Source organism: Uranotaenia lowii, chromosome 3, assembly GCF_029784155.1.
Source record: "Uranotaenia lowii strain MFRU-FL chromosome 3, ASM2978415v1, whole genome shotgun sequence".
Classification (NCBI taxonomy): Eukaryota; Metazoa; Arthropoda; class Insecta; order Diptera; family Culicidae; genus Uranotaenia; species Uranotaenia lowii.
In genome coordinates, this window is record NC_073693.1 from 258,417,165 (window position 1) to 258,429,378 (window position 12,214).

Genomic DNA, 12,214 nt, shown 5'->3' on the forward strand with positions numbered 1-12,214 from the left:
GCATAATGCGCATATGTGTGTACCCAATCGCGCCGTTTAACATTAAATAAGTGTTTATTGATTCAAGTGCCTCCGAAAGCGTTTGCCAGGTAAAAAAACTTCTATTCTACTTCACAGATGGAAAAATGTATTGATACGCGCAGTGCTGCCAGATATACTGAAATTCTTGTGAATAGTTAAATAAATCTATACAAAATTTAGGAATTTTAAATGTATTCGTTTAAATTCAAGTTATGTTTTCCAATACAACATATAAATATCTTTAAAATTGATGTGATGAAACTGCAAATAAATTTAAACAAATATCAAACATGCTTAAAGTTATACGGCCATGGGGCGTTTTGCCCTACCTCGACATGTTTTTAAAAAATCGTTCAAAATAATAGAAAAAATAATTGAATAAGGAAATTTTTCGTTTTGTAATGTTTTTCAACACCAATGTTCATCATTGTAACAGATGTCAGGTAATTTTTTTTGCTGATAGATGCCGTAATTCCTTACGAAAGTCAAGGCACAAATTGCAAGGAATGTGGCTTGAAAAACATTTTTGGTTTTTTGCAGGAAATTATCGCGTATTTGATGCTATTTTTTTTAACAAAAGGTATCTACTGTTAATTAGAACGGAATAACGTACATAATTCTTAAAAGAAGTGTATATCTAGCTAGATATCGCAATGGGGCGTTTTGCCCACACTGGGCATTATACCCCCGGTTCCCCTAAATCGTTTTCCTATCTGGACCCGGACAACGGTTTTGAAAATTACATTTGCCCCCTCGTTCTCTGTTTTCGTTTGACTCCAAACAATTATTTTTCCAGGCAAACAGAACCTATGTAGGTACCGAAATGTGCAATTTCGTAGACACTTTTGCAAATTGGTTTTTGCCGCTGAGACTGGTCACCGAAGCACATAAATGGAAATGTTGGCGCATTTGCAAGATGGTTTGCCTCCGGTTTGGGATGGAGGTGGCATTGTGTAATTGGATGGGTGCTTTCTAGAACTGGCAGCGTTGATGTAGGGTCAAGTGGGGGTTATTATGAACAAAATTACTCAGTTTTTCATACTAACAGCTAAAACAAGTTTAACATCAATGTTTGAGTTCTGAAAAGTAACCCGAAATGAATGACTGGTTCCTTTCTTAATTTGAGAACTGTTTTTTTACTTTTCAGCTGCAGCTTGTAGGCCTTAAATTATTGTTTTTTATTACCTCGTAAGTTCATAACTATTCCAATGTGTATGAACACTGTTACTGTGATGACTTTTGGTATTGGCCATATTTCTAGATTGAAACCACATCTAGTTAATCACTGTATTTTTGTCTGATTGAATTTTAAATTAAATTTTAAACAATATCCACTGCTTAGAAAACAAGTGCATGGGTGAAATCATTTGAACAGAACATGAAATCATACCTTATAGAGCATCAATTACCGAACGTAAAACTCTACAAAAAGCAGTTTTTCTCTGTTTGAATTGACGAGAGACATGCATTTTGTTGACGACTTTAACAACAGTTTTTTATATAGATAACAGATAACTTATCACAAAATGATTGATTATCACCTTTTAATAGTTTGGACCCTACCAAAACCATAAAGGCTCTGTTGACGATTTTTACTCCGTGGTCATAATTACCCCTCTCAACCCTGCACAAAACAAGGAATTGGGATTTTAAAATAAGACAATTTCAGTTTGGATTTCATTTCTGAAAATTATTATGCGTTGCCAGGAATTGGAACAGTAAAAGAAAGCTCTGATTTCTATCATGTTAACTACCTACAATCCAATTTTAATAAATTAAAAAAAAAAGATTAGATAATTCTTTACACATCAATGAACATGAGCACAGATAATCATACCCTGTGGAATTCACTGGACTATGTAACGGGCGCGCGAAACACGATGTTTATCAGATGTATATTTTCACTTTCACAAGTACATGTCAGTATTTAATGCTTGTTCCTGGGCCAACAAAGTTATTTTTTTTATAGAACATACAAATAGACATAGAAGTGACATCATTCCTTAAACATTTCTGCCAATCGGAAACTCGAATGAGGGACAAATGTTTCGAAATCAAATCAATTATATTTGAAAGAATAAAAATAAATACATTGACCGGATTATTAAACTTTTGTTAAAACTGCTTTAAATTTTTTTTTAGTAGCTTTCATCAGTATTACACGTATGTACGACTATTTATATCTCTAAAATCTCAAAACAAAACAAATTTTCCAAAATCAAAATAAAGGGTGATACGGTCAAAAATTGGTCAAGGGAAAACGCGTGTAATTCGGTGAAATCGTTTATTTAAAGAATCAAATTAAATTTCTTTTTCATGTTTAATTAGTATAAAATTCAGGAAAATATTCAGTTAGGCTTCCGCTTTTCCAAATCCGAATTGCCGGGCCTTACGCTTAACCCCTGCCATCAGATTTTGTACAGCCACCTTGTCCACCTTCTTCGCCGCAGAAAGCCAGTTTGCCTTGAACTGCTGCTCGCCTTCAGTAGTTTTTTGGTCTTCTTTAGGTTACGCTTGACAATAGCCCAGTTTTTCTCAATTGGGCGGAGCTCTGGCGTGTTGGAAGGGTTCTTATCCTTGGGAACCACCTGCACGTTGTTGGCGGCGTAGCACTCCATGGCCTTTTTACCGTAATGGCAAGATGCCAAATCCGACCAAAACAGTACGGAACAACCGTGTTTCATCTGGAAAGGCAGTAGACGTTTATTCAAAAACTCTTTCATGTAAATTTCTTGGATGACAGTCCCGGAAGCTGTGGAAATGCTGCTTTTCAAGCCACAGGTACAGATGGCTTGACAAACCAGATATTTCTTCGCGAACTTTGACAGTTTTATGTGCTTGAAAATTTCTGCTACCTTTCCCCTTCCTTTTGCCGTACAAAACTCCTGTCTCGGAAGCTGCTTGTAGTCGGCTTTGACGTAGGTTTCGTCGTCCATTACCACGCAGTCAAACTTCGTCAGCATCGTCGTGTGCAGCCTCCGGGATCGCGCTTTGACCGTCGTATTTTGTTTATCATCGCGATTTTGAGTCACTACCTTCTTGTAAGTCGATAGTCCGTTTCGATTTTTGGCTCGATGCACGATTTCAGACGATACACCCAGCTTATTTGCGGCATCTCGGAGAGAGAGGTTAGGGTTTCGCTTGAAACTACCGGCAACTCTCTTTGTCGTCTCAGCGGCTTCCGGTTTTCGATTTCCCCGCGATCCAGACTTCCTGGCTGTCGACAAACGTTCCCCAAACACTTTAATTACATTTGTAACGGTTGATTTGGCAACTTTAGACGATTTTGCCAGCTTTGCGTGCAAGTAGCTCGGATTTTCGCGATGCGCGAGCAAAATTTTGATATGCTGCTCTTCTTCCTTGGACGGCATTTTTTTTATTATTTATTTTTATTATTATTATTTATTTTTTACTCGGACAGTGAAAGCCCGCTGGAGTTAAGCTTCTCTCAAGCCTCTTCTCCAACAGGCACAAAACCCTTTCAAAACAATTTGAACAATTCGTTTACAATATTATTCCAAGATATGTAGGAGCACTCCAGGGCGCGAGATAATGCTCTGTGAGGGAGTGCTTGGCACTTTTCATTTGCTATTTTAATATAATAGGGTGTTAACACTTGTATTATACATATTCGTGGCTTTTTGTGGCTGCTGCGGAGGTGCGTTTCTGATGGGGGGTGGCGGGTGGGTGGCGGTGGTTTGGAGTGGCGTTTGGGCGGCGGTGGGCTAGGTGGAGGGGCGAGAACGAAAAGATGATATTTATAAGTGGTGTGGCACAAATATTTTTTTTAGCGGAGGAAGCGGTTTATGTTCTGCTTGCAGATCGATAACAGTTGCGCTTTGAATCGCGAGGGCGTTGAAGACTGTTTCAGGGTCTCTGGCAGATTGTTGTAGAGTTTACTGGCAAAGTAGCTAGGTTTCTTTTTCCCGTATTCCGTCCTTACACGGGATAGGCGGAGATGATTTGCGTTTCTGGACAAGCAGTGCGACGCCATTCTCTCGAGGCACAAATTGTGGTGGGATTCTCTGCTTGTCAGGAGTTTGTGGGTGAACATTTACGTTTGGAACTCCTGGGCACCTCGTATAGGAAGTACCGAGTTGTTCATGCCATATAACAACTCAGAAGGATATACATAAATAAGGCAGCTTGAAGACAGTCTTGAGGACACGGTTTTGCATGGTTTGCAGTTCCCTGAGGCGGCTTTTACATGCTTTGCCCCACAGCGATACTAGGTATTGTAAACTCGAGTGGAACAGCGCGAAATAAACGCTTTTCAGCCAGTGAGTAGGAATAAACGCTGATATTTTCCATATTGCACCACAGACCGGAGCGAGTGTTCGTTTCAGTTGCTCTATGTGGGGTGACCAGCATAGAGTATCGTCCAGAAGTAATCCCAGATATTTGAACTGGCGCTCTCGTTCAATAATCGTATTGCCTATACGGATTAATGGCAGCTGTGGTATGGAGCGACGACCGGAGTTGAACAACATGTACGATGTTTTTGATAGGTTGAGCAAAAGCAGGTTACAATCGAAGTATTGCTGAAGGACTTGCAGGTCATTACCGATCCATTCCACAATCTGGAGGGGATTGGAGTGACTATATGATATTATGGTGTCATCGGCAAAGAGCCTACCTTTGCCATGTAGGTTCAGTTGTGGAAGATCGTTGATAAAAACTAGAAACATCAGCGGACCTAGGTTACTCCCTTGTGGTACTCCCGTTGTAATGAATTTTTTGCTACTTGAGTGTCATTTCAGAGACACGAATTGTTGTCGATCTGTTATGTAGCTCTCAATTAACCGATGAGGCTGACCTCGTATGCCATACCAATCCAATTTTTGCAACAGCAAGGCGTGGTCTATTGTGTCGAATGCTTCCCTTAGGTCCAAAAACATGGCACCGGCGAAGTTACGATTGTCCAGGTCGTCATATACATCTTCCAGGAGTTCAGTAGTTGCTGTTAATGTACTGCATCCTTTTCGGAATCCATACTGGCGCGGGCTTATAAGGTCGTATCTCGATAGGTACTTACTTATCCTGGTGACGAGAAGTTTTTCCAGGATTTTGTTCAATACTAAGAGCGTTGAGATTGGACGGTAGTTTGAAACGTCTGAGTTGTCTCCGGACTTGAAAATAGGAGTTACTCGGGCTAGTTTCATTGGGTCGGGATAAACTTTGGTTCCGACTATTTCATTAAAGATATCTGTCAGGATATTGGAGAGCGCCAAGTGATGTGTTTTTGGTGTGTCCACGGTAATATTGTTGGATTTGTTGGAATCTAAGTTACTGATTTCTAACAGTACCTCTGAGACGGTTGCTGGTCTCAAAAACAAGGAAGGCGATGGTTGCGAACGAAGTGAATTGTACTGTTGAATGTCTCGATTGCTTGCGATGTTAGCAGCCAATTGGGGACCAATATTGCAGAAGTAGTCGTTAATGCTGTTTGAAACTTGTGCTGGGTCCACCTGAACTTCATTTCCAATCTTAAGCATAATATTATCATGCGATTTGGACTTGCGGCCGAGGGCTTCGTTCAAGAATTTCCAGGATTGCTTTGGCGAAGTCGAAGAAAGTATGATCGTTAACAATGACTTTTTAGCTTTGCCAGTCTTCCGGAGATGTCTTTTAGAAGATGCTTAGAATGTTCATATTTGTCGGCTATGAGTTTGATCTTTTCGTTAGCGCATGTTGTCGACGGAATGTTCTGCAGCGCTTCTGCGAATTCTGCGTTTATTTGGTGGTGGTTGACGATGCTCTTACTTAAGAATTGGGCATCTTTGTTGGTACTGCTCGACAGTGTGGTAACAATCAAGTTGTGGTCGCTTATATCCGTGCAGATTGTCTCATTCATTGTTGAAGCGATGATGCTCTGTGAACATACAGCATGGTCGAGTATATTCCCACTGGCTGGCCGCGTGACCTCGTTGTTCACAACAAACAAGTTGCGTGATTCCAAAATCCTGAGATACTCGCCGACTATGTTGCTCGACAGGTTAACTGGCACATTTGTATCACCTAGGAGGATTGAGTTAGGGTGCTTACTATTACGGGACAACTTGCTTTCAAGCTTCTCGACAAAGTTGGCAAAGCGGAATGCAGGAGGACTGTAAACAACATGTAGAGATAGTGGCCCGTTACCCCAGCGAAGACGAAGTCGTATGTAGTGAAATCCATCATCTTCTTCTATTTTCTCAGTGTCAACGTTCAGGTCACTACGTGCATATACGGCTAGTCCCCTATGCGATGATTCACGGCAGGAAAATATTCCATCGAATCCGTTTAGAGTGAACATTTGTGAATCTCCAGATTTAACCCATGTTTCGCTCACCACAATTATGTCAATGTTTCTCGAACAGCGATCTACAAAATCTTTGAGTGTATCAAACTTTTCAGGATTGTTCATCCCGCGAATATTCCATTGTAGTAATTTTAAACCGTGACTGTATGATAAATTATATTTATTTACTAAAAAATCTTCTACACATTCATACATAAAGTTTTTATTAATGTTATCGTTTGGAGGCATTGTGATAGAAAAAAAAGCTGTTTACTATGACAATATTAATCTTTAACGATGTTTATTAGGAGGCTCGAGGACGGGTGACGACTGTAGCGAAATATCCAAGTTGGAGGTTTCAAGAGACCGTTTCGACTTTGGTGGTTCTTGTTTCCGCAAATCCTCTCTGGCACGAACAATCTCCACTTTAGAATCAGACCGACGCTTGGTGAGAATAGCTCCATCCCTACCTGGCCAGACAAACTGAAGCCCAAGTTGTTCCTGAGCTCCGCGTACTTCCCGCAGCAGGTCCAATCCTTGTGAGGTCAACTCGTCGCGAATAACTACTCTTCCGGTGGATTTGGCGTAAGAATTTCCAAGGTTTGATGAGTTCAGTGGGCCACGCTGTTTTTCTTTTTTGCGAAAAGTTCTTCCTTTGATGTTTCTTCTTTGAAGAAAACTTTGATAGGCGGGTGCTTACCGTCTGGCTTTGTTGGATGAAGCCGTTTTGCTTCGACAATTTCACCATTTGGAAGGTCACAACCTAGTACTGTGGCTATGTTTACGACGACGTTTCCTGTGACTTCTTTCCTGTGGTTTTCTAAACAAGGGACACCCAGAATCATAGCATTTTTGCTGAGAGCCTGCCGATTAAGACGATCCACTTCCTTCTCGAGTTTTTTAACATCTCCGCGTAGTAGTGTTTGTTCGTCTTGGACGTCTCTTACTTCGCTCCGAAGAATGATCTGATCGACTTTCATCTGCCTGAATTCGTCGACGAAGCTATCGAATTTTTCCGCTAAGAAATCTTGGCTTTTTTCGATTTCAACCACAGTTTCTTTCAACTTTTCTTGCGTCGCGATATTGACGAATTTGAGCTCCCTCATTTCATTCTGGGTCGCGAAGTTACACTTCTTAAGGCCACGCATTTCGTTTAGCATCTTCTTCATCTCGATGACGATACGGTCCTCGGCAACTTTGTTCCCCGCATCCGAAAGTACATTGCTTGGCAATCGCTTGTGCAATAGTAGTCGGCGTTTTGTATTTTTTTCACTGCATTCCCCCGGATGTTCTTGCACGGTGGAGCAATTTTGCAGACAAACTTTCTAATTTTCTCCTTTTCAATGTTTCATTACAATTATGACAAATGAAGAGTGAATTCCAAAATCAAAATAGGAGCAACATTTTACACACACACACACACACACCTTCAAAATGAGGGGTGTTCAGTTTTTTTTAAATGCAAAATTGAAAGAAATACGTCAAGTTGATATTGACCAAATTTTGACCGTATCACCCTCTACGACGCTTTATGAGCAAGTTATGATTTTTAAAATGATTAAAATGATTAAAATGACAGGGTGTGTCGAAAAAATAGTTTTCTTTTGTGGATGAATTCTTACAATAAAAATGTCTCCGTAGCATTTGTTTGAACTAAGAATTCGCACATTTTTATCAAAGAGCTCAAATTTGTATCTAAAGGCAGGCAGCATTTGAGCATCGTAACGCACTCATACAATAACCAAATGGTAAAGATTCGACTTTTGCACGAGAAATGGAGATGTTCTTTTTCTCACGGTCTTAAAATGTGTGAGTTAGTATTTAAAATTAACAAACTTTTAAAAAAATTTTCTCTAGTTTAACAAAAAACCTATTTCCCATAATTTAACAATCAAATATTTGATACTCGAAATTGGAAAATTCCGTCATAAAATAATTGGTTTTTGGTTTGCACCAATCCGAGATATGACAGTTTAAATAGTACAAGTTTTTGCTAAAAAATCTCATATAACTATCGAACGCCTTCAGATAAAAATTTGCGCTTAAAGATAAAAATATGCGAAATTTTATTTCAAACAAATGCTTAGAAGGCACTTTTATTGTATAAATTCATTCACAAAAGTAAGAGACAAAATACTATTTGTTTCGACACATCCTAACATTTTGATACTCAAAAACCATAACTCGCTTACGAAACGTCATATATCTACATGTGGTGCCTTCGGTAAAGTTGTCTCAAAAGTCTTTGGCTACAATTTTGTAGAATACAGTTTGGTTCTATCTGTTTACTGGAAAAAGTTTTTATGTGTAAATCATGTGAAAAGATTATTAAAGCGCCTGGTTTAATGAAGCCGGTTGAAATGTTTCAAATGCAGCATAAAAGCCAAAATTATACATAATACTTTCGTCTCATTCTAGGTTTATAAATTCTTGTTTTCATTTTTAAGTTCGAAAATTCAACTAACAACAACACTTTTCTGAGATATCAGTATACTTGGAATGTGCTGTGTGGCAGCGGCATAAATAATACTGCCACTGGGATACTGGGCCATGTCGTACGAGGCGACTCATCCAGTACTTCTCGGATACGTTGACCTCAAATTTCAGTCTATTTGGAAACCAATACAATATTATCTGGGAGGGGGAAAAAGTATGTCAAGGTCGATTAAAGCATGCAGAATTCAGAATCGTTTTAGGTTCGAAGTGTTGGAAGCAAGTCTAATGAATCTGAATCGGTTTTCGTAAACAATAAAAATTTCATAATAACAACTAAGTATTCTGAAATATCAGTAAATTTGGAATGTAAATATAAAAAGTGTTCGTTAATCTTCCAAGGAATTTTCAGAGGAATTCATATATCTTTGTTCATTCTCCAAATTTTTCCTCAATGAATTATAAGCTTAGTTGCCGCAAAAATTAAACTTATTACAACATCCGTCATGCGTTTGCATTTTTTCCGGAACCAATTCTGCTTAGCATTCAGCAACTGAGCCAAGAGCAACCGAGCAACGGACGGACATTCAAATTGAGAATGGTAGGAATTTTCTAATTTGGCACGCCGCTTCTTGGCAGCAATATGTATACATAACATGGATAGATATCCGTGCCTTTTTTTAGGATTCCGGGCACAAAACCGCCAAAAGCGGATCCCGGACTGATATCAAGACTATATAGTATAGAGTGTCGCCACTATGTCGTCGGACGAGGAAAGAACCTTTATCGCTCGTGAGAACAAGTGTAGGAAAATTGGAAAAGATTTGTGACCGACTTTTATTTTTTGCTTCCTGCTTTGGTTCTTTCTTTCCTAATATTCTGGAGGACCTTTTTTGGGCTCCAAAGAAATTAAGCTTACCCTGAACAATTGTTGGCTAGCGGAACACAACATGAAGGGAGATGCCATTAGAATTGTCCGGGTTCGTTTTGAACCTTTGTTCTGAATCGGATCCGTCCGCCCCCGCATTAGAGCATCGGTCAAAGAATGGTTGTCCTGCGGGCTGAAAGCGATTAAGTGGAAAGTTGACTTTTTCGACAATTGAATCATTCCGGACCGACTTTGGTGCCATCGGTTGCCCGGGCAATGGCAGCCAGAAAAGTTGCCTAGACATGCTAGAAAGGCATTTCATTTCCATATTTGATTACCTGGAGGAGATATCCGAAAACAAATCTCCAAATGGCTTTGGAATTGGTCTGAAAGTCGATAAATTTCTTTAGAAAAAAAAATCGCTGAGATAGGAATAAACGTATACAACGTAAAACAAATAAATCAAGCAAAGTCAAATCTAATAATTCAATCTTTTTTTTTTTGTTGTTCCGATTATTGTTGTTTTAACATCTCTATGCCATTCGCGACTTATATCAACGATGAAGTTGGCGGACAAGTCATTGAAAAACTTATCCAGTACAACTGTTATCGATGTTTACTCTTGGGCTCGAACTCACGAACATCGGCTCAGAAAGCAACTGACTTGCCAACTGAGCTATATCACAAACCCCCAATAATTCGATCGTTAGTTTCATCCAGAATATTGACGCTTCATTTAAAAAAAAAAAAACAAATTAAAATATTAGAATGAAAAAGCAATCAATCGTCTTTCAAATAACCATCAATCCCGAAACGATTCGAATCATGACAAAATTCAATTCCTGTCAACCGTGCCAAAAATCTCCGTAAGAGATTGTGCCAATTCATTCCAACATTTTTTTTACCACCAACTAAACGAAATTCGCACCTACAACATTGTAGATGGGTAGCCTAGGTGTTGTCGAACGAAATAAAACCAGAAAAGTATTTACCGAGAGTGTAATCCAATTAACAACCGAATCAGATTTTCTGCCCCCACACTTTACTTAGCAGCAGTTTTACTTTATTTGCAGCATTATTGCTCTTCCTACAAGCTAGCTGTCATTCGGGCGAATAAACCAGCTATTTGGTTGATGGGTATTACGCTAATTAGGCTTTTTTGACAAGTTCTGTTCCGTAATCCCAGGTTTTGGTTGATATTGCAATGGTTGGTTAATCCTATTTGGGATAACATAGTTGAGGAAAAAGGATTTCACTCGTATTGCTGTTTGTTGTTTGGGAACATATTTTTTTTGTCCACACATAGGCTGATAATGTTAGTTCAAAATGACTTCATTTAATGTTCTTTTAAAATTTTTCGAATTGATTACATCAAATAAACTTCATAAAATAGTGAAAAAATTGTTCTTCCCAAGAAGCCTCTGCAGGCATTCCTAAAACTAGCAGAATAAATGCTATCAGACATTACTTCCACATAATTGGATACAAGGCTATTGAACCGAATATAATTTTCAAATACCAAGAAGGGGCTTCAGTTTTACAAAGAGGCAATCCTTCTTGGAAGTTTTATTGGACAAAATAATCAGAACAATTATATAGGTATTCACGTACGAGGAAAAGTTCACGAATCGAATTTAAAAAAAGACTTGTCGAACTTGGTGATAGAAAATGTACTCCATGAGAATTTGAAATGAATATTTGTTTTTCACAGGTTACAATGTTTAATGTTTTCTAATAATTGATTCAGTTGCCCATATATGATGGCTCCCATACCATATTTGGCTCCATTTGTTAGATAAGTTCTTGGTTTATGCAAAACAATTGTACGGGAGCTCCCGTCTTCCTAAATTTCAGCCCCAATTGAAGGAAAATGAAGTTTCAAATAAGCATATAAACATTTCTCGTATCCAAATGCTATCCCATGCCGAATTTGTTCAAATTTTCTCGACTAGTTTTCGAGTAATGCGAAAAAATTTAAAGGAGTTCTCCTCTCCTATCATACCACTGGAAGGAGGCAGTAGTATCAAATATTCCTAGAAATATTCCTCTTATTCAAATATCCAAATTAAGATCCATTTAGTGGATAAGTTCTCGAGTGATGTGAAAAATTGAATGGGAACCCTCTTTAAATTTTCATTAATTTCTTGTTATGTTGACTCCACCACAGTCATCACGAACATAACCCTCAAGGACTCTAGGAAGACACAAAAACTGGCGTTTTTTGAGTTTGTTTTCACTGAATCAAGTTTATCATAGTTTCGAAAAATTTTCTCCAGTTTACTTGTTCAGTACAATAGTTAATTCGTCAATTGCTGTTTGTTTTTTTTAGCTGAACAGCAGACTGATCTGGGACTGGTGAGTGTAGTCTTATTGAAGATGTTTGGTCAATTTTGAAAATTATTTGGACATGTTCTTAGGCATCGACAGATGAAAAATAATTATTTAAATTTTCAGTGTCCATTCCCAGGAATTCCATGTTAAAAATTTCCGACAATTTCCGGAAAAGTATTCAAAGTATTGGAAAAGAATTGAAAGTATTCATATCATTTATATATCAAGCGCTGAATTTATTTAATTTTTCTTCAAACTTTTAATATTCATTCCTTATGAGT

At 38.5% G+C, this 12,214-nt stretch overlaps 1 protein-coding gene across 1 annotated transcript; it reads right to left on the bottom strand.

The window, feature by feature from the left end:
• Positions 1-4,772: 4,772 nt before the first annotated feature.
• Positions 4,773-6,427, bottom strand: LOC129753336 (uncharacterized). The gene is made up of 2 exons (XM_055749149.1): positions 5,630-6,427; positions 4,773-5,576 (listed from the first exon to the last, which is right to left on the bottom strand). Exons 1-2 carry the CDS (start codon positions 6,425-6,427, stop codon positions 4,773-4,775), a joined length of 1,602 nt encoding a protein of 533 aa, XP_055605124.1.
• Between the last annotated feature and the right edge of the window lie 5,787 nt (positions 6,428-12,214).

Coding starts and splice junctions, on each gene's coding strand:
- LOC129753336 (XM_055749149.1), bottom strand. CDS start 6,427: ATGAACAATCCTGAAAAGTTTGATACACTCAAAGATTTTGTAGATCGC. Junction 5,577..5,629: donor AAGACATCTCCGGAAGACTG/GCAAAGCTAAAA, acceptor ACTTCGCCAAAG/CAATCCTGGAAATTCTTGAA.